We start from the raw sequence: 23,344 nt of genomic DNA on the forward strand, positions 1-23,344 counted from the left end.
AGGAAGGAAGGAAAGAAAAAAAGAAAGAAAGAAAGAAAGAAAGAAAGAAAGAAAGAAAGAAAGAAAGAAAGAAAGAAAGAAAGAAAGAAAGAAAGAAAGAAAGAAAGAAAGAAAGGAAGGAAGGAAGGAAGGATATTGGAAAGCTGACATTATTCAAATAGAATGCCCAGACCTCAGAATGCACAGGAACCTTGATGACCCACAGGTCCCAGCTCCCCTCATGAAAATCATAGACAATCACCTTACAACCCTGTCAATGGCTGACTCATCTCCCTACTACATTTTTCCCTGAGTGACAGCCAGCACAAAGCACTGTATTCAGCATTTCCATAAGACCACATGGAATAGGGCAAGGCCAGACAGTTAGTACAAATGAGTAAGAGAATTGTTCTGCCACCATAAAAGTGGGGTGAATAAAAGGGGATATTTCAAAACCTCTCTCTGAGCTGGGAAATATCTTGGGTTTGTCATATGCCTATTTTCTTCTTCTTCCTTTCTGGTCATGACCAGGGTTAATGAATTTATGTTGCTTCAAGAAAGGACTGGACTCTTGAACACCCAGAAACTGTAGGATAATAAATGTTTGTTGTTTTAAGCTGCTAAGTTATGGGGCCACTTTTTATGCATCCATAGCTAACGGTGCCTATGTTAGAACATGATCTATTGGATTCCTAACACTAACTACTGGCATATTGCTAATCTCAAGAGACTTCTACTCCACCTCATAGCCCAGTCCCTTGTCTGGACACCCAGTCTGTGAACACTGCTGTATCAGACGCTCCCTGAAACTGAATCTTTGGAGTGTCTATGTGTAACCTATGGAACCAGCAAAGGAAGAGGGGGGAATTCCCTGCACATTATTTTCCATAAAACACTGGTCAGATTTTCTGAATCTTGTAATACAATAGCATCTTTTCCCTCAAGAAAAAAAAGTAAGTTTATTCACTGCTTCCTAACCTATCTATGTAACTGTCCATACTCTCCTTATTCACACTTTTCAGTATGTTCTCAAACATTAGTTTTAGGCCAGCTCCAGAGGCAAGACCAGGTGCAGTGGCTTACACCTGTAATCCATAGATAACGTTGCATAAAGTGCAGTAACGGTATATTGTACTTCACTTTAAGTGACAATTTGATCTTTAGGAATTGTGCTTTGTTTTTCAACCAGTCCTCTGATTTTCCTCTAGAATACACAGTCTATTCTGCTGTTTATTACTTCTTACTTGTCAGTATTATAAGTCCTGTGATTATTCGAGAATGACATTTTGTAAAACATAAGGTAGGACAAGCAAGAAAATAACAGTCACTCTGCCAAGCTAATCACATGATCCCAACAGCAGCTTAAAGCCAGACCAGTCATCATTAGTAGGAAATCTGATTATATTTTGTAATTTAAGGGCATTGGGGTTTCTTAATGTCAACAAATACCTCCCATACATTTAGGCAAGTGATGGGGATTCTGTATGCTACTTCAGTGTGGGGGTTCCAGGCACCTGAGCCTGTGGCCACACATGTGGATGTCAGGAGAAGAGGTTGGGCGTGGGAAGTGGGAATATCCAGATTCCCTAACTTCCCTATTCAGTTTGTTTCTTAGTTAATCACAGGACTCTAGATGTAGAACAAACTCCAAGAGACTGTTAAAAAGTCTTGTCTTTGAACTCTATAACGTCTTCTGTAAGATTAGACAGGGTTACAGTTATGTGACTAATACAATAAAGGTTATCAGTGACAGTGGGTTTGGCAGGCACTGCGCTCAGAGTTCAGGCACTGGAGTTGGACCATCTCAGCTCAAATCCCGTCTCTGTCATTTCTTATTGTTTTTATTTTTAATTTTGTCTTCCTAGAATCTTCACTGGTCCCTTCCTTGGGAAATAGTACCCCCTTTTATAGAGCCACAATTCTCCCTTTCTACCCATTTGGCTCTAAAGTTTCTAGTTCTGGTTATTTCTGAGGTCCAGCTGATCCTTTCCGTCTCTTGTGTATTGCTTCATCAATTCTTTCTTTTGTCACATAATACACCCAGGTAATCGTCCCCTAAGCCAGTTAGAATTGAATTTTTATATTTGAAACCACTTGCAAAAGAATACTGACTAATTCAGCTGTGCTAGGTTTTGTGACCTATATAAAAGAAGAGGAAATTATAGTCTGATTGAAACATAAGACATACATAGAAGAAAGAATAAGAGAATCACATAAGATAGTATATAAATATAATTGTTAGGGTAATTAATTACTAATTATCTGGTGGTATACTAATTGGTTTGCAACATAATTGCATTTAAAAAGCAATATTGCATCTGTGGAAAAATATTAAAATTGCCATAACACCTGCATATTTTAAAACGTCTGTTAGTTAACACCATCTGCTAAGCATTAAACCCCTCACCAATCAGATACAACCTACTGTGTCACAGCCCGACATTCAGCCACTGTTCTCTAGAAATCTAAGCTATATGCTGCTGTTGAACATCTAAAAGTTTACGTGCCATTAAAATAACCTTAGTCATCAAAATGTCAGCATCTTAACAATGTTTGAAATACTTGAACATGTTTGAATTATTTGGACAATTAGTAAAATGGGGGGAAAGGCACACATTAAGCAACCTGAATCATTGTCATTTGCGTTTGAATTAAAAAAAAAAAAGAAAAAGCATTATGGGAAACTGTTTTTCTTGGAAAAGAGAAGGATGTAGCAGATTGGATCCATTACAGGAGACTCAGGAAATGGTCCTTGTTTAGTTTGACCTACACTAAACAAAAAATATTTGCAGCCTTAAGAACAGAAGATAACTTTAATGTGTTATTTTGCTCAGTAACCATATTCATACAATATCATTAGTTTTTCAGAGAACACACTGAAGAAAATGGCAATGACCAGTGGCTTGGTCCAATACATGGAAACCTTGTTTGCAAAGACTGAAAAATGACAACTTTGTGAAGTTGTTCAGTGTGAAGATGGGAAATGATGGTGTTGGAGAAGCAGAGAGCAAAAATAAAATTGAGATCAATATTGCAGGCCATGGTTGGAAAATACAGAACTTAAAAAGACAGTTGGTTCCTTGACACATTCATATGACATGGACCTCACTATATTATTTGAAAACCAAGGAAAACTTTGCTATTTTTTTGGTTGAGCAATTTTTGTAATATTTTGCATTCCTAAAAGTAGCTGTATCATTTTTACCTTTGAAATAAATCTACACAGTGAAAATATACCCTAAATATTAGGTATATTATAAATATTATATTTATTTTGTACTGGGTATTTTACTAATTCTATTTTTATCATGAATTTGGATTATCCAGGCCACCTTCTCTTATCCCAGTCCTCCATGACCCCTAGCATTTTGATTAATTGAAAGTTGCCCATACCATGATTGCTGTAGGACTTCAAAGGAAGTGAGCACTGGTGGGGGCTGGACCAGTCAGTGATAGCTTCAAAGAGAAGGAAGAACTTGACTTGGGCCTTGGTGAAGGAGAAAAATGACAAATAATCTTGAATAATTAATGTATCTGTTCATTTACTGAACCAATATTAGCACCCCTATGCACTGGGATCAGTTCTAAGTACTGAGAATATAGTTATAAACAGAATAGAATCTCTGTCTTAAAGTTATTTTTATACACTGGGGTTGCAGAGGGCGGCAGGGATGGGGAGCACAATACACAAGTAGGCAAATTTCTTTTGTAATTACAGCTGGTGGCAAGTGCTCTGAAGAAAAATAAAGGGAGTGAGGACCTGGAGTGTGATACAGGTGGAGAAATACTCACAATAGACTGTAAGGGGAAAGAGTGGGCAAGGGATGGACATCAGGATGCCATGTGCAGTGTTCTGCATGGGGGTGATAGTGGCGTGCACCACCATGGTAACAGGGGGAATGGTAAGAAGTGCCAGGAAACAGCTTGCTTGTGAAGAACTAATGGGACTTCATGATTGATTGGATGCAAACCGTTAGAAAGACAGGTATCTGACCAGGTGCAGTGGTTCATACCTGTAACCCCAGCACTTTGGGAGGCTGAGGTGGTGGATCACAAGGTCAGGAGTTCAAGTCCAGCCTGACGATGATGGTGAAACACAGTCTCTACTAAAAAATGCAAAGAAATTTGCTGGGTATGGTGGCACGCACCTATAATCTCAGCTACTCTGGAGACTGAGGCAGAGAATTGCTTAAACCCAGGAGGCGGAGGTTGCAGTGAGCCAAGATCGAGCCACTGCACTCCAGCCTGGGCGACAGAATGAGTAAGAAACAGAATCGTGCCCGGCCTGATGCCTGTCTTTCTGATCCTTTGCATCCAATCAATCAGGAAGTCTTATCAGTTCTTCACAAGCAAGCTGTTTCCTGGCACTTCTTACCATTCCCACTGTTACCACTGCGGTGCAGGCCACTATTACCCTCATGCAGAACACTGCAAAAAAAAAAAAAAAAAAAAAAAAAAAAGTAACCCTCAGGGAGAATGAGTTTGAGGTTAAAAAAGAAAAATTGAGAACTCACTTTGGCCATGTTATGCTTGGGACACCTATTAACCTATTAGACACATAAGTGGAGGCATTCTGCCAGGAGGTGGTTATGTGAATCTGGAGATATAAAATTAGAAGTATTGGTGTGGTGATGGTATTTAATACAGACATTTCCACCTAATGTAAGGAGAAATTTATGTGCTTTTTCCATGGAACCCTAGCCAGCCTCATAAAAGGAGTCAAGAACAGAAAAAGTACAAAACTGTCTCCATGGAATCTAGTTTTAACTAAGTACTTACTTACATTTGTGGAGAAAAAAGTGAGTGGGACTCTCCTGGTTGTTCAGGACAGATAACAATTATGCTGGAAAACAGCAAAAGTTTTATTTGGAACATAAATTGCTATGCTAAATTGGCCCAGAACAAAATACAAAACTGACATAACTATCACTATTGCTGGATCAAGTTGTGCATGACTGTATAAGGAGGTAACCAGATCCCCTAAGAGCCTAGCAGACAAATGAGACCTATTGCTCATTGTCATGGCTACAGAATCCTTTGGGCCTAAGGGAAGACTTAGGTTCTTCAGAATTGGTCCAGGAGGATGGCTTGGTCTTTATGACTAGCAAATGTAGCCAGGAAAGAAAGCCCTAATATAAATGTAAAGTGTACCTGGCTGGGCACAGTGGCTCACACCTGTAATCCTAACACTTTGGGAGGCTGAGGCAGGTGGATCACTTGAGGTCAGGAGTTTGAGACCAGCCTGACCAATATAGTGAAACCCCAACACTGCTTTACAAAATACAAAAAAAATCAGTCCAGCATGGTAGCACATGCCTATAATCCTAGCTATTCAGGAGGCTGAGGCATAAGAATTGCTTGAACCTGGGAGGTGGAGGTTTCAGTGAGCCAAGATTGCACCACTGCACTCCAGCCTGGGTGACAGAGCTAGACTCCATCTCAAAAATAAAATAAAGTAAAATAAAATAAAATATGAAGGGTACCAGTTAAGATCTCTAATGCTAATACATTCTGAGGTAGGCAAAGGAAGGAGTCAAGCCCATCATAAATCATTCACACTAATTTAAAAATAAAAATAAGAAATAACTCCTGCATGCTGGGCTTGGTGGCTCACGCCTGTAATTCCAGCACTTTGGGAGGCTGAGCGGATAGATCACAAGGTCAGGAGATTGAGACCATCCTGGCCAACATGGTGAAACCCCGTGTCTACTAAAATACAAAATATTAGCTGGTGTGGTGGTACACACCTGTAATCCCAGCTACGCAAGAGGCTGAGGCAGGGGAATCGCTTGAATGTGGGAGGCGGAGGTTGCCATGAGCCAAGATTGTGCCACTACACTCCAGCCTGGGCAACAGAGCAAGATTCCATCTCAAAAAACAAAAAAATAAGAAAGAAAAGAAAAGAAACTCCTGCAGATGTTGAGCTGTGCCTGAATACAAACATGAATAAAAAGGAAAATACATTGTTAAATGTACTGGTATTACATTGTGTAAATGTGTTTGTATAATCCAAACCCAGGACACATTATGACAACACATGACATAATTATGTGTATATAAATATGTATGTGTATAATCCAGCCCAGCACTCTTAACTACTCTATTTTCATATACATGAACACAACTATGTCCTGTGTCCTAATGCTAACTGCGTTTTGAACTCTGTAATATGAATTCAGCAGAGACTGGAACAGCAAATATGGAGCTGTTGTTAGCACAATGTCTTAGTCTGTTCATGCTGTTATAACAAAATACCTTAGACCGGATAATTTATAAACAACAGAAATGTATTGCTTATAATTCTGGAGGTTTGGAAGTCCAAGGTCAAGGCACAAGCAAATTTGGAATCTGGTAAGGGCTCACTATCTACTTTAAAGATGGCAACTTCCCACTGCATCCACACATGGCAGAAGGAGGCAAACAAACTTCCTGAAGCCTCTTTTTACAAAGGTACTAGTCCCATTCATGTGGGCAGAAGAGCCCTATGACCTAATCACCTCCCAAAGAACCCACTTCTTAATACTATTGCTTTGGGGATTCAACATAGGCATTTTGGGAGAATACAAGCAGTCAGGCCATAGCATTTGATTCCTCTGAATGACAACTAAGTCCATCATTCGCTTAGGCTCAATTTCCCAAGTTTCAAAAGAACGATAATAAGCGTTGTCCATTAGATAGACAATGTTTAAGATCACCAATCTGAGGTAATAATTAACAAATCTACAAAAAGACTGAAAGCACTAGATACCTTAAAAATATACAGCAAGAAGTGAATTAACGCAGGAAGAAAAAACCAAATATCGCATATTCTCACCTTTGAGTGAGTGCTAACCATTGATTACCCATGGACATAAAACAGTTTTTCAGCCCTTACCCCTCTCCCTCCCTCCCTGGCTAGTAGTCTTCATTCCATAGGTAATGTAATGAAGCCATAGGTAATGTAATAGTACCACTAGCCGGGGAGAGAGGAAGAGGGTCAAGGGTTGAAAAACTAACTGTGGGGTACTATACTCAGTACCTGGGTGATGGGATCATTTCTACTCCAAAGCTCAGCATCATGCAATACACCCAAGTAACAAACCTGAACTAAAGTAGCTATATATTCATTAAGTATACTTTTAAATAGAAAGAGTCACAATGTGTTGAGTGTCTATATGGGCCTGATATTCTTGCATGTTTTATATAATTTAATTGGTTCTATAAGCATCATCTATGCCACCATCATTTTACAAATGAAAAAACTGGGGCTCCAAAAGCTTTGTTCAAGGTCGACAGCTTGTAAGCCACAGATCTGGCAATACAAATACGGATCCATCAGACTCCATATTCATATTCTTTGCACATATGTATCAGTGATGATAAATTTTCCAATTATTTTTATATTTATTACTTTTGTTTTAAGACATTACATTGTATGGTCCTGAAAATGTTATTCCTAGTGGATATTGCCCAGCATTAGTAACACCTCATATTTGAAAAGTATTTTATTTTTTCAAACAATTTCCATTTCCTCATTTAATTCTCACAATGTTGGGAAGGAGGTATTTTAATCCTCATTTTACAAAGGACGAAAACTGAAACATAAAGATGTTACATTCTTTACATAAAGAAACTAAAAAGTGGCAGAGTTAGGTTTTATTTATTTTTATTTTTATATTTTATTTATTTATGGGATGGCAATCTTACTATGTTGCCCAAAATGGCCTCAAACTCATGAGCATAAGTGATCTTCCCACCTTAGCCTCCCAAGTAGCTGGGACTGTAAGAGTGCACTACCCAGCCAGGCTAGACACAGGGTTTTTAAAATTTTGTTTGGTTTGGTTTGTTTGGTTGGTTTTTTGGAGTTTTTTTTTTTTTTTTTTTTTAGCAGTTTCACTCTGTTGCCCAGGCTGGTGTTCAGTGGGGCAATCTTGGCTCACTGCAGCCTCTGCCTCCCTGCCTCCCGGGCTCAAGCAATTCTCATGCCTCAGCCTCCCAAGTAGCTGGGACTACAGGTGTGTGCCACTATGCCTGGCTAATTTTTTCCATTTTTAGTAGAGATGGGTTTCACCATTTTGGCCAGACTGGTCTTGAACTTCTGGCCTCAAGTGATCTGCTCACCTCGGCATCCCAAAATGCTGGGATTCCAGGTGTTGTGAGCCACCATGCCGGCCTTAGAACCAGGTATTAAAATGGAGCCATCGTCCTCCGAGTCCAACACTCCTTTCCATAGACAGGTGGAAGTTGGCTTGATATTGTGGGGTTGCTAAACAAAGTTTTGGGAAAAAGGCAAAAGTTCCAAAGGGTTTTAAATGACCCCAAAAAGATACTCATCCTCTTTCCACTACTCATACAACAGAGTAACTAACATTAAGTTTACTGTCTAACCCTCTCATTCTTTTAAAAGTGCTAATCAAAACATACATATTTATATACTTTTAAAAATTTTCCTTGTTCTAAAACACTAGCGATGCTACTTGCAACTAGATTTCTTTTCATCATTCTAGGTAAATCACATTCTAGGTAAATCACTAATTAATTTTAAAGATATTAAAGAATTTACATATGGACATGATTAAGATGACAACCATAAGTCAATTCAACAACTATTTCTGGAGCACCTACTATATGTCAGACACTGTTTTGTGCAGGCTGGGGAAACTAACAAACAAAACAGACAAAATGCTTGCCCTCAGGCTTTGTTTCCCAGCCACCCCACTTTTATCATTAACAGTTTTTGCGTATGTGTTTGCCAATGCAACATATATTTTATTATTTTGATAGTTATGTACCTTTCTATAGTATGGACATATAAGAGTTTATTCAGCCATTTATTTATTGGTTAACATTTCATTTAGGTTTTATTTTGATCTTTGCAACCAATGTTGCAATATATACCCATATTAAATATATATTACATGTATAGCTTATTATTTCTTTAAAAAAAAAAAAAAGCAGTCTAACTTGGGTAAACAAAAACTGCCAACCAAACCCATCCCTACTAATTTGTTCTCACTAGCCCTTCATTTCCCAGGTGTCCTCCCTGGCTCTGGTACTATCCACCTTAGTGGTGCTGAAGCAGGTGCTCACTCTGCTCTGGGAAGCCATTCCCTGTACAACCCTCATACCCTGAGTCTCTCCTTGCTTCCAAAACTCAGCTGTCAACCGACTTCTGCCACAAAAACGGTCTAATCACTCTTAATATGCAAATAACTCTGCGGTGTCTCATAAGGTGCCCTGACAATAATCCTTCGACCCATCCCTCCTCTTGGCCATTGTCACCAGTATGCCTTAGGCTCATGCCAGTTGCCTTTTACAGGGTTAATAGCTCACCCTTCAAAATCTGTGTAAATATATGTGATTCATTACGAATATTTATGTATATGTCACTTTAGAGGCGAGCATACGTATAATGCAAATAAACACCCACAAGAAGATGTAGCTCCTTGGATATGGTTTTTTTCTTTCTCTCGCATCCATTCTTAATCCAGTGTGGCTCCATCAGGCGGAATTGCGCCTTTCCTCGGCCATTTCTCCTAAGCTTTGGAAAGACTCATATTTCCTTAAATTGAAATCACCAGCTAGAGGTTTCCTGTCCCGCTGCCTGTCTCTCTTTCCCCCTCTCAGCCTCCTCCCGCCTGGCTGCGGCCGTATCCGCGAGCAGCAGTATCCACTTTGCGTAGTTGGCGGCGGTGGTATCCAGATTCCGGTGGTCTCGCTCCTTGGCATAGTGGTCGCTTAACCCCAGCGCCTTCCCAGGGCCTGCCAAGCCTCTCCCTTCCTCCCGCCCGGAGCTGTTCTAGGAGGAGCCTAAATGTCCGCTTCCCCAGCTGAAGGGGATTGTGGTGCGTAAACAGGATTAACTCCCTCGCCCCCAGCTGCGCGGATCTGCGCGGCGGCCTGCGGGCCGGAGCGAGCCCTCGGGTGCACGGAGGGCGCCGCACAGGAGCGGGGGATGGGGAAGCGCGCGGCCCCGGAGTCGTCTCTTGGACTTGCTTCCTTGCCGAGTGGGGAGGGGGGCCACAGCCTCAGGAGCTGCTGCTCAAAAGCCCCAGCGGACGGTGGCGACGGCGCGGGTTCCTAGCGGCAGCCTCCGCTCCACCACCTCCCTCACCCTCCCCGCGCTTCCTCTCCGCCCCTTGCGCTCCAGCCACTCGGCCGCAGCCCGCACTGTCCTCCGCCCCCCGGAGCCGCTGCGCCAGACCCTCGCCCAGACATGGGGGACCTGCCCGGCCTCGTGCGCCTCTCCATAGCGCTGCGCATCCAGCCCAATGACGGCCCGGTCTTCTACAAGGTGGACGGGCAGCGCTTCGGCCAGAACCGCACCATCAAGCTGCTCACCGGCTCCTCGTACAAGGTTGAGGTGAAGATTAAGCCCAGCACGCTGCAGGTCGAGTGAGTGCGGGGCGCCAGGTGGCAACAGGGTCCCCCTTGGGTTTCAGGCGGTGGACCGAGGCCCCCGAGACAGCCCGAGCCTTTCGGGGGCCTCTGGCCTAGAACCGCACCCAGCGGGCTTGGGGGTTGGGGAAGAGGTCATTCCCTGTTCGCCTTGGTCCCCCTCCTTCCCTTTGGCTTGTATTCCTCCATTCTCGCTTCCCTCCACCCATCGCGGTGACCTCGGTGGGTTCTTTAAAATCAGCGACAAGAAGCCAGGATTTTTGCTTGTCTCTTAAAAATTTCTCCTGCCTTCCGTCCAGGCTTGGGCGCGGATCCGCAGGCGGTAGGGGGTGGAGCAGATGGGAGAGGCTCCCCAGGGTTCACCACCGCAATCCCAGCCCTCCTGTGCGAGGTCCAGGCGTCCCACCGGGTCTGCCCGCAAGGCTGAAGCAGGGAGAAAGGAGGAATGAGGTGGAAAGGCAGGGGAGGGGTGGTGCCTGGGGCTCCCTGAGGGATGCTCCCCAGTCTTCCGTGGCTGGGACCCTGGGGTGGTGCAGCAGGCACTGGTAAGAGAGCGGCCGCCCCTTCTCGGGCCTAGTTTCACGGTTTTCCATGACACATGCTTTTCTTTTTTCCTGAGTTGTCTGTTCAGCCTGGTGATGGTGCCTGGGATTAGCAACATCCTCACAGCAAAAGGATGTTTGTTTGGTTTATGCATGACAGGGATGATCTCTTCCCAGCGACCGCTGGATGATGCACCCCAGCAGACCTCTGGCGGGAAAGTGTGTGGGAGTGCAGTAGCCTACCGGGAAGAACTGTGGGCGGAGTCCTTAACCTCTTGCTTCTACCTAAGCATTGTGTGAAGTCTAGTCTGCAGAGAGAAAATAAACCATTTATTATATCTACCACATGCTGGACATTATTGGGGGAGGGGGGGTGGAAGGGCTTTGAATTCATCAAATACCACTTATAGTTTACATTTTAATTCAATAAATTTCTGTTAGCTTTCCAAGGTGCAAGGACCTAGAACCAAATCTAGATCGTTTCTGGTACTCCTGGTCCATCTATTTGTCAGCATCCCCCACAGCTCTGTGCACCCTTCATTCTCATATTTCCCAGTGTTCTGTGCACCTGGATATAATCCAGGCTTTTTCTTTCCCTTCTTTCCTGCTAACCTTATCCCCGGAGTTATCTGTTCTATATTCCTTTTTTTTTTTTTTTCCCCAGAGTAGTCCTCTAGTGTTCAAACTAATCTAAAAGTTAATTTGTTATGAACAAAACTATTTTTTTCCAGTTACATTTTAATGCTATTAAGGATTTTTCAGCTCTAACCCAGTGGTTCTCAAGCCTGAGTATACCTCAGAATCACCTGAGGGCTTGTTAAAACACAGATGCTGGAGCTCTCCCCAGAGTTTCTAGTTTAGTCTATGGTAGGGCCTAAGAATTTGTTTTCTAAGGTCTACAGGTGATGCTCATACTGCTGATCCAGGGACTTGGCTTTGAGAGCCATTTTCCTAACACAAAAGAATGATGCCAGTGAGTGTAGAAGGCTTGAGGCACTCCAAATCATAGGACCCCCTGATTGTTGGAACAGGAGAAAAAAAATATTACAGAATGAGTTCAGTATTCTCAAGTCTACCTGCATATTAAGATCACCTAGATAACCTTAAAATAAATTTACCAATGTCCAAACTACATCCCAGGCCAACTGAATCCTAATGTCTGGGGCTGGGGATAGGTAAGTTTTTAATGCATAACTAAAAAGGAGAAGCACTGCCTCCTGAACTTTCAGAACTTTCTCGAACACCACAGTGTCCCCCTTAGCCAAACCCTGTAAGTTTCCTGCCTAGAGTTTTGGTCCAGAACAGGACAGGGTGCCTAGGCTAATTCCAACCATATGTGGTCAACTCAAGTCTATTGCAGGAATATTTCCATTGGCGGTGTGCTTGTCCCACTGGAGCTGAAGTCTAAAGAGCCTGATGGAGACAGAGTTGTTTATACGGGTACATACGACACAGAAGGTGTGACCCCAACCAAGAGTGGAGAACGGCAACCCATCCAGATCACCATGCCGGTAAGGCCTGCTTGGGGGTGTAGGAATGTGCTGCCAAGGAAAATGGAAACCACAGAAAAGAAATCAATCGCCATCTCCCTCTAAGAAAAGATGTATTGGGAGCCAATTACTGTGAAAATTGAGTTGTGAATTTCCTTCAAGTATCTGCTGGAGAGAGAACTACTTAATTAGTGCTCTTTTGCATGACAGACTGACCCGATAGATGCTGAAATGATACCATAAGTAGAAGCAGATGATTCTGGAAGAGACATTGCCATTTTCCCAGTTACAGTCTACATCAGAACTGGTTTAGATAATTGGCCGTGAAAAGTTTCTGATTCCAAGTAGGCCACAATCTCCTGGCTATGAGGAAGTTGATTTGAATTACAATTTCCTACATAGAGCTAAAAAAGTGGCATGGGAAATAATACACCTCTTAATATCTAGTCCTTCCAGATATTATATATAATAAAATGATATACTCTGGTAACATGGGCCCCCAAGTAAGAAATAACAAATTGGTAGAAAAGATAGAGTCAAGGCATAGATTTAAACTTATGTGCAAACATAATAAATAGATGATGAAGTAAGCTTGCTAAAGCACAGGAAAAGGAAGGTTCACCTAAACTGCTGCTTGTGAACTGGACTGCCTTTTCCCTCTGCAAGAACAGCCTTCAATTGTCTGCCCTCTAGCTTTATAGCAACTATCACAGGGGTTCTCAAATATCAGTATGCACAAGAGTCTCCTTGGGAGTTTGTTTAAAATGCCAGTCCTAGGTTCCCCCTCCAGTGATCTTAGCTCAGTAGAGCTAGGATTGGGACAAAGAAACTCTTAGCAAGCACACCAGATCCTGAAGGGATGATCTGGGGAATGCACTTTGAGAAGCACCCATCTAGCCTTTAAAATATTAAGTGTTCGCAGTCCCCAACATACTTTTAAAAACCACGAGTGGGCACAGTGGCTCACGCCTGTAATCCCAGCACTTTGGGAGGCCCAGGCAGGTGGATCCCCTGAGGTCAGGAGCTGGAGACTAGCCTGCCCAACATGGCAAAACCTCATCTCTATGAAAAATATAAAAATATTAGCCGGGCGTGGTGGTGGGCACCTGTAATCCTAGCTACTTGGAAGGCTGAGCCAGGAGAATCACTTAAAACTGGGAGGTGGAGGTTGCAGTGAGTGGAGATTGTGCCACTGCACTCCAGCCTGGGTGACAAGAGAACTCAATCTCAAAAAAAAAAAAAAAAAAAAAAGTCATAAAGAAATAATCTAGCAGCTCATCCCTTTGCATTCAATTTTTGAACTATTTTTAGAAAGTGATCTGTTGTTCTATCAAAGAACCTTCAACAGAGAAAAATACAAAAATGGGGAAATGTGTAATTCCTGCAAGAGAGCAGTATATTAACATGTCAATGAATGTTCTTAGAAAGTTGTTTCTATGTCTTTAAATATATAAGTGTGAGCCTGGGCAACATAGTGGGACCCTGTCTCTAAAAAAATTTTTTTATTAACCTGGTATGGTAATACCACAACTGTAGTGCCAGCAACTTGGGAGGCTGAGGCAGAAGGATCACTTGAATCCAGGAGGTTGAGGCTGCAGTGAGCTATGATCGAACCACTGTGCTCCAGCCTGGGTGACAGAGTGAGACCCTGTCACTAAATATATGTATGAGTAGAATTCCATATATATACTTTTCTTCTACTTGTATACATCTTTCAATGTCAAATATATGCTTATATATACAGAATGTATGTTAAAGTCTGTATGGGTACTGTATTTTATGACTGTATCAAATTATCCTCAGCCACTTGTTGCCGATCATTTCTATTTTTCAGTATTATAAAGAAAACCACATTACAAATCACTCAGTACTGCACAATCGTCTAATGTTTTCTTGATTCCTAGAAGCAATGTGCATGTTAAAGCATTTTATAAGACTCCCTCACTGACCTCCAGAAAAGCTAGGCAATTTACATTCCTATCATCTGTATTTAAGTATCCATTTCTTTCTGCACTAGGTATAGTTTGTCATTTTTACATATTTTTAGTCTGGTTGAAATACTTTAATTTTTACTTACTTAATCTGAAATCTTGACATGTTCATGTACTATTTGTATTTTTTTCCTGGATTATATGTTCATAGTTTTCACCCATTTTTCTGCTAAAGTGTATCTTATTGATTTTTTTGAAAAATCTTTATAAATTTCAAACAGTCATTTTATCACATCTTGAGTGTTCATTTAATATTTGCATTTTTACTTTGTTTACAATACAAATTATAAATTTTGTAGTCTAACATGTTAGCCTTTTCCTTTATTGTTTTGCAGTTAAGATCCAGCTTAGAAGCCTTCCTTGACTCTCAGATTAATTAATTATATATAGACATATACACAGTGGCATTTGTATATTTTAATCTGAACTCTTATGGTTTCATTTGTTAAACTTTAGATGAATTACAGATTTAGAATTACTTCAGTTCATATTTCCATATTGAAAAGTATTTATCCGCAATGTCCTAATACAATTATTTAATCTACGCTTCTCCAAAGGTTCATTTCATAGAAATTTCTTATATGGCAAAAATTTTGTCTCCTCCTCTACTTTCTAATCTATTTCATTGATCTGTCTATTGTTATTCTGATGCTGCATTGGTTTAAATACACTGTTTTTATAATATGTGTTCATGTGCTTTGTAACTGACCACTTTACTGAACTTACTAAAAATTTTCAGCTAATCATCTTGGGTTTTTCATATAGATGGTCAGAATGTGAATATAACTGTCATTTTTTTTCCTGGTCATATTGCATTGTCTAATGTTTCTAGAATAATGTTGACTGCTACTGGCAGTTACCTATTACTATTAGCAGTAGTCGGAGATAATTTATCTTATTTGACATATTTGATTAATTACATAAAGTAATAAACTTCCAAATACTAAATGTTATTTCTTACAGTGAGCTCTACTTGAACATTATGTGTGTATGTGTGTGTGTGAGATGGAGTCTCTCTCTCTTGCCAGGCTGGAGTGGCATGAACTTGGCTCACTGCAACCTCCACCTTGCCTGCCTCAGCCTCCCAAGTAGCTGAGACTATAGGCATGCGCCACCACACTCGGCTAATTTTCTGTATTTTAGTAGAGACGAGGTTTTGCCATGTTGGCCAGGATGGTCTTGATCTCCTGACCTCGTGATCCGCCCACCTCAACCTCCCAAAGTGCTGGGATTACAGGCATGAGCCACCATGCCCAGCCTAAACATGTATTATTAATATGTTGCTAAATTCCATAGGCTCTTTTATTTAGAATTTTTAGATTTTTAAAAATTTGCTTGCTTTATCATTAAATATTTGAGGATTTCCTGTACATCAGGGAAATGAGGGAAGAGTGGTGAACAAAAGAGATATCCCTCGTTTCATAGAGCTTCTGAGCTAGAGGGTGGAAACATACTTTATACATGATTATCAATAATAAGGCAAATAGTTGCTAATATGAAAAGTATAGTGAAAAAGTAATGCTATTAGAGTATACACCAGCGGTCTTATCCTAGTCCAAGATTTGGGGGATGGTTGTTTTTGAGAAAAAAATGAAGGATGAGTAAGAATTGGGAAAAGAAAGATCATTTGAGGAAAGAGCTGCAAAAGTCAAAGGCTAGAGACAGCATGTGTTTTAATGGATGAGAAACCCAACATAATGGATGAAAAACCCAACATAGCTGGCACAGGGTGAGGCAGAGATGGTAAAGATAAGGCCAAAGAGGTAAGTAGGGGTTAGATGATATAGAACCTTCTTGCTACTGGATTTACCCTGATGACTATAGGAATTCATTGACGTTTTAAAAATCAACTTTGAGATTTGATTAACATAAAATGCACCAACTTAATAGTTATATAGGTTTTGACAAGTAGATGCTACTGTATATTCACCACCCCAATAAAAATATAGAACACTTCTATTACTCTGAAAATTATTTGCAGCGAATTCCTCCCAATATAGCCTACCCTGATCTTGCCATCGCCATATGTTAGTTTTAACTATTTAAGAATTTCATGTAAATAGAATAGTGCTGTTTGACTTCTTTCACTTAGTATAATGTTGAGATGCATCTATGTTGCACATATCAGTAGTTGGTTCATTTTATTGTGGGCAGTACATTATGTTGTGTGGATACAACATACAACATAATCCTTTACCAGTAAATATCCTTTACCAATAAATGGATGTCTGGGTTGTTTTCAGCTTTTGCTATTATGAGTAAAGCTGCTGTGAACATTTGAGTATAAGTCTCAATGTGAACACATTTTCAGTTCTCTTGAGTAAATATCTAAGAGGACAATTGCTAAAAGTATATTTTTATCTATATAAGAAATATCCAGACTGTTGTACCATTTTGTATATCTGTCAGGCGTGTATAATAATTCTAGTTGCTTTGCATACTCAATGTAGGTTAATCTTTTTAATTTGGAAATGCAAAAGACCTGGGAGACCCAAAACAATCTTGTTTGATCTATATTGTAGTCCTTAAATCGGGTAGCATAAATATTCCAGCTTTGTTTATTCAAAGTTATTTTGGTTATTCTAGATCCTTTGTGTTTTATATAGATTTTAGAATGAGCTTGTCGGTCCCTCCAAAAATTGGGATATAGAGTTTCCATTAAATCTATAGGTCACGTTAAATATACTTGACATCTTAATATAGAGTTTTCTATACCATGAACATGAAATATCTCTTAGGTCATCTTTAATTTTCTCTGTAATATATTACAATATTTCCTCTGAGGACTTTATATGTATTTTGTTAAATTTCTTATTATTTCATATTTTTGAATTCTATAAATGGAATCTTTGCTGATATATGGAAATAAAATCAATTTTTGTATATTGGTGTTGAATCCTGAGACTTAGCTAAACTCACTCACTAATCCTAATAACTATTTTTGTAGGATCCTTAGGATTTTCTAAATATGCTATAATGTCATCTGTAAATAGTTATTCTCTTTTTTTCCAATCTGTATTCCTTTTATTTATGGCCTACTTGCAATGGCTACGATCTTAGCAGTATGCTGCTAATTAGAAATGGTGAAAGTGAACATTCTTGTCCCTCAGTCTGAGGGAGAAAGCATTCTGTTTTTCAACACAAAGTATAATAATATGGTTCTTTATTGTAAATCTTTTTATCAGGTTAAGGAAGTTCTCTTCTATTCCTGGTTTACTAATTTTTTAAATCATGAATGTATTATAACGTGTTTTCAAATAGTTTTTCTGTATCTTTTGAAATAATCATAAGGTGTTTTATTTTTTATTATTTTTATGGTAGGTTACAATGCTTCTTCAATGTTAAAATAATCTTGAATTCCCAGGTTAAATACCTCTTGGTCATGCTTTATTCTCTGTATGTACAGCCATATTTGATTCATTAATATTTTGTTGAGGATTTTTGACATCTATGTTCCTGGAAGATACTGGTCTATGGTTTTCTTTTCTTATAATGCCTTTGTCTAGTTCTGGGTATTAGTAATGCTGGCTGCATAAAATGATTTGGAAATGTTCACTCTTCCATTTTCTGGAAGAGTTCATATAGAATTGACATTTTTCTTAATGTCAGATGGAATTCACCAATGAAAGCAATAGATTATACTTTATTTGAAGATTTTTTATTACAAATTCAATTTCCTTAATAAATATTGGGCTATTCAAGTTCTATGTCCTGAGTTAGTTTTGGTAATTTGTCTTTGAAGTCATTTATTTAAATTGTCAAATGTATTGGCATAAAGTTGTTTATAATCTCTGCCATTCTTCAATGTCTTAGGATCCAATGTCTTTCCCCCCACCCCCCGCCAGAGACAGAGTCTTGTTCTGTCTCCCAGGCTGGAGTACAGTGGTGTGATCTTGGCTCACTGCAACCTCTGCCTCCCAGGTTCAAGCAATTCTTCTGCCTCAGCCTCCCAAGTAGCTGGGATTACAGGTGCTCACCACCACAACTGGCTAATTTTTGTTTTGTAGAGATGGGGATTTGTCATGTTGGCTAGGCTGATCTTGAAGTCCTGACCTCAGGTGATCCTCCTGCCTTGGCTTCCCAAAGGGCCTAGATTATGGGCCTGAGCCACCATGCCTGGCCTACTCTTTCATCCTTGATATTAAAAATTTTTATTTTTTTACCCCTCTGATTAGTCTAGCTAGACATTTCAGTTTCATTGGCCTTTTCAAAATCCTAGCTTTTTTTTTTCACATGCTTCACTCTGTTTTTCTACTTCATTGTTTTCTAATCCTATATTTATGTCCTTCCCTTGTTTGCTTTGAAATATTTTAACTTAGGTATAATACATATACAGTAAAATGATCCATTTGTAGGGTTCTGCTTGTCAGTAGTTTGGTTATGATGCTCCTAAGTGGTTTTTTTCCCCTTGGGGATCACTGAATTTCTTGAATCTAGAGCTTAATATTTTCACCAAAATTGGAGTATTATTGCCCATCGTTTTGTTAAATACTTTAATACTCCATCCTCTCCTTTCTTTGTAGGACTCCAACTAAACATATGTTGAAAAGCCTGGTATTATCCCATAAGTCTTTGAGGCCATGTTCAATTTTCTTTCATTTTTTTATTGGATCTTCAGATTAGATCATTTCTACTGGTGTATCCTTATGTTCACTGATTCTTCTATTTCTAGTCTTATGCTTATCTTCTAAATTCTCTTATAGTTTTTAGCTCTAGAATTTTCATTTGTCTTTTTTATAGTTTCAGTTTCTCAAGATTCCTTATGTTGGCTAATTGAGGCCATGTTTTCTTTAATTTATCTGAGCACATTTGTAATTGATGGTTTGAAATATTTAATAAATCTAACGCCTGGCTCTAGTTAGAGTAAATTACTACAGCCTGACTTTATTGTTCTTGAATATGGGTCACACTTTATGTTTCATTACATGTCTGGTGATTTTTGGCTAGAAACTTAATATTGTGGAGAGTTTATGGCTCTAGTTTCTGCTTTGTTCTGAATATTACTGGTTTTTGTATTCTAGCTGGCAGTAAACATTTCTGTACTCAAACTTCAAATTCTATCTTCTAGCAGTATGCAGCAGGTGATCTCTTTGCTCAATTTTTACAACTTCCAGTTGCTGATTTACTAGCCTGACCTCCTTTTGTGCCCATGGAATTTAGCAGTCAGCCAAGGAACTAGACAACTTATACTGAAATTTTTGGATATACCCACCCTGAGGTTCCCCTGTTTCTCCACCTGCTCTGCCAATCCAAAACTCTTTACTCTGACACCTCAAATCAGTAAGGCTCCTACTTCTGAGATTACGAAATAGTCTCAAATTTAAATAAATAAATAAATAAAAATAAAGCACCTATTAATCTTATTCATCACAACTTTGTCTTTCAAGGATTGACTCTTTGCTGGTTTGTCTGCTTTTTCAACGGCCCCTGTAGGGTGTCCCTGTCTTACTATCCTTGATATGCAGTTAGCTAAGGATTATAGCAGAGTTTATAGTCAGATTTGGGGTTCTATTCCTTCTGCAGATCTCTTTCTTCCAGGATTTTCTACCTATATTTCCAGCTTCTCTGCCAGTCCTGATGCTGTCTTTTGCTGTTTCCAACAGATAGTACTGTCATTTTCTCCTGCCAGGCCTTCAAGGGGTTGAGTAGTACCCTCAGGCAAAAAAGCCACAAATAAAATTCTTAACTGTTGCAGGTGAATTCTTTCAAGGGTGACTCTCTCCTGGCTTTGGTCCCACTTTTAGTCACTTTCTAAGACCCTCAAATACATTTTCTTTACATTTGTCAGATTTTATAGTTGTATAACTTTCACTCAACTCCATTCTACCTTTACTTCTCTTTTTAAAAACCTTTCAATGCAGGCATTCTAGTTTCTGGTAACGTGATGAGATAAACACGTTAAAATCACTCTAGTGGCCAGTGTTTAGATTAGAAAAGGAGACAAAAAGGCAAAGAACAATTAGAAGGTTTTTGCAGTCTTAAATTTTGGTGTTAGGGTTAATAGCTTTGCGAAGTGAATTAGGAACACTTTTTACAGTTTATGCTCTGAAACAATTTACATAGCATAGGAGTTACCTGTTACTTAAAAGTCTGACAAAAATTTTCCTTAAAAGTCAAGACCAAAAGTAAAGATACTTAGAAGGAATGTCTTGAACTCTCAATTTAGCCCATGACGTTTGCCTTTTGGGGGTTTTATTGAGTGACTATAATGTTTTTCTGAGAAAAACATCCATTTCTATGGAATTTTAAAATGTATGTTCAGACCTCTAGAATTAAATGCTATTGATAGACCAGTTAAGCCATCAAAAACAACACCCTTAAACAAGTTTAGAACCACTTTAACTGAGTTGCACATTGACATTGGGCTTTCAAGAGTTATGAAAATTTTCTCTAAGAAATAGCTGTGTATAAACAGCTCACAGCTAAGTGCCCTAAATGGTCCATGTGGAGTGTTTTTATTTTTATTTTTGTTTTGTTTTGTTACAAATCAGAGCTAGGAAGGTTTTTTAACTTTTTTTTCTTCTGAGAAACTGAGATTGTTTCTCTCCCTTCTAATGATGAGAATGATTTAAGTCATTCTTTTTCAGACTGCTTTCTGAAGTCTGGGTTCACCTGCGATATTTCAGTGCTCACTGAAAGGGGCAGGAAGAGGGCAAGCACCTCTCTTGTTCATCTAATCATGTGTTGCCTTATTGCATAGAAAACAAAAAAGGTTCCACTGCAAAAATGTTAAAATCACTGATAATAACAATCTGTTTTTTTTTTATTTTTGCACCAGCAACCAGACAGCCCAGCACCAAATCTAAGCTCAAACCAAGCATTATGTTTAATATGCTTATGTTATTTTCCAGACCATTACTATGTGTATATTTCTCATTTTATATAAAATACTAAACACCATCTTCTTTGTAAAATGTTATATATATCTATACACACACACACACACACACACACACACACATAGGTGTATATATATAGGTATATATATATAGGGGTGTGTGTGTGTGTGTGTGTGTGTGTGTATATATATATATGTGTATGTATGTATGTATAAAAAATCTGGGCCACAGAGTGATATCAGTGAATATGTACTAGGACCATATGTACAATTGTATAACATTTTGACAAAGCTAACAATGAATATGTAGTTAGACATATACAATTGTATAACATTTAATGTTAAATAATTGCAACTGTAAAATATATATATGTGAAGGTGATCTGAAAATGAACTAAATCAAAATGTAAGGATTACTGCCACCTCAAAACTTTGTTCAAATTTATGAATCTTATTTCACTTTTTTAAATCATGCAAATCATCTAAGATCCTGGGACACATTCCTAGCCCTCCCCTCCATACCCAGCTAAAACGGAATTCTACAGGGACTTGAATGGTCTTCTGTCCTGTTTGATGTGATCATAAATGACAGTATTTGAGAATCTGACTTTCTTCAATAATTAGCTACTGCAATACCCTTAAAGGTATGTTTGTAATCTTTATATCATATTAGAGCTAAAAGTGCCCTTAGAGATCAGATTGTGGCATACACTTTGCATTGAAAACTTAGACCCACCAAGTTAAGATATGTCTAAGACCACACGGTTCATTAGAGGTAGATAGTATCCTGATATCTTTTATTTTCCTTTTTTTTTTTTTTTTAAGAGATAGGATCTCACTGTTACCCAGGCTGAAGTGCAGCAGTGCAATTATAGCTCACTATAGCCTTGATCTCTCAGGCTCAAGAGATCTTCCCACCTCAACCTGCTGAGTAGCTGGGATACCAGTGTGTACTGCCACACCCAGTTAACTTTTTTTTTTTTTTTTTTTTTTTTGGGTCCAGTTAACTTTTTAAAAATTTTTTGTAGAGATGGAGTCTCTGCTGCCCAGGCTGCAATGAAGTGGCATGGTCCTAGCTCATTGCAGCTTTGACCTCTGGCAAGCGATCCTCCCACCTCAGCCTCCCAAGTGGCTGGGACCAGAGGCAGGCACCACCACACACAGCAAAATATTTTTATGTTTAGTAGAGACAAGTTCTCTCTGTGTCGCTCATTCTGGTCTTGAACTCCTGGCCTCAAGTAATTCTCCCCTCTTGGCCTCTCAAAGTGCTGGAATGATAAGCATGAGTTACTGTGCCCAGGCTTGAAACTTCTTAACTTCCAGTTTCAATTCTGACATTCTGACTTTTCTCAGGCATCCACACTGATGACATTTCTCTTGACGAACTCTGAAGAATCCAGGGACTTGCTACTTAATTGATTGGATTTACCTGGACATGTCAGGTTTTCACTATTGTCCATGAGAGTGTGGTGTCTATATTTTTTAATACATAAGCTTGAAATGTTGGTGACTAAAATGTCATCAGATTGTGTTGGCTATCTGAAGGCTTCAAGACTAGAATAAAAATTTGAACTTAACACAGGAGCTGCTGACTTGATCAGAAAACTTACATTTTCAATCATTTTCTTTATAATTAGCCTATTAGAAATAAGATACAAATAGATGACCAATGCTCAAACCAAAAGCTGTATGATCAGTGTGGGGAACAATCAACTATCAATCAGCTGCTACTTCAGGATGTGGATCTTTCTATGAATTCAGTTTCTTCATTAGATAGAGGTCAACCCATAGTTTGTGTCTTTCAAGGAAGAACTTGTCCATTTTGTTGAAATTATTAGTATAAGGTTTTCCTAATTTAAGTGCTGTAGGATCCATAGTGATGTTCTCATTTTCATTCCTAATATTCATAATATTTCTTAGTTTTGTTAGGGGTTTATTAATTTTAAAGACATTTTTTTAAAAAACTAGATTTTAGTTTCATTGTTTTCTCTATTGTCTTTTCTAATTCATTGATTTCTTCTGTTTATGATCTTTATTTCCTTTTTTTTTTTTTTTTTTTTTTTTTTTTTTTTTTTTTTTTTTTTTTTTTTTTTTTTTGAGAAAGAAATATTTCTCTAAAACAACTAT

At 39.1% G+C, this 23,344-nt stretch overlaps 2 protein-coding genes across 3 annotated transcripts in view; one reads left to right on the top strand and one right to left on the bottom strand.

The window, feature by feature from the left end:
- The window catches only part of PLEK (pleckstrin), a 66,610-nt gene extending 63,135 nt beyond the window's left edge, over positions 1 to 3,475 (bottom strand). The window contains exon 1 of the mRNA XM_037736162.1: positions 3,373 to 3,475. Within this exon, the coding sequence (XP_037592090.1) occupies positions 3,373 to 3,375 (3 nt within the window). The 5' untranslated portion in view covers positions 3,376 to 3,475. The remainder of the gene's footprint in view (positions 1 to 3,372) is intronic.
- Positions 3,476 to 9,512: 6,037 nt separating this feature from the next.
- Positions 9,513 to 23,344, top strand: part of CNRIP1 (cannabinoid receptor interacting protein 1) — a 22,331-nt gene continuing 8,499 nt past the window's right edge. Inside the window, exons 1-2 of one of the 2 annotated variants that reach the window (XM_017522106.2) lie at positions 9,513 to 10,321; positions 12,259 to 12,409. In XM_017522106.2, coding sequence (XP_017377595.1) covers positions 10,230 to 10,321; positions 12,259 to 12,409 — 243 coding nt within the window. In that variant the 5' untranslated portion in view covers positions 9,513 to 10,229. Of the gene's footprint in view, positions 10,354 to 12,258; positions 12,410 to 23,344 lie in introns of both variants that reach the window. The other variant, XM_017522105.2, reaches the window with a different exon arrangement.

This window comes from Cebus imitator, unplaced genomic scaffold (genome assembly GCF_001604975.1).
Source record: "Cebus imitator isolate Cc_AM_T3 unplaced genomic scaffold, Cebus_imitator-1.0 Scaffold23, whole genome shotgun sequence".
NCBI lineage: Eukaryota > Metazoa > Chordata > Mammalia > Primates > Cebidae > Cebus > Cebus imitator.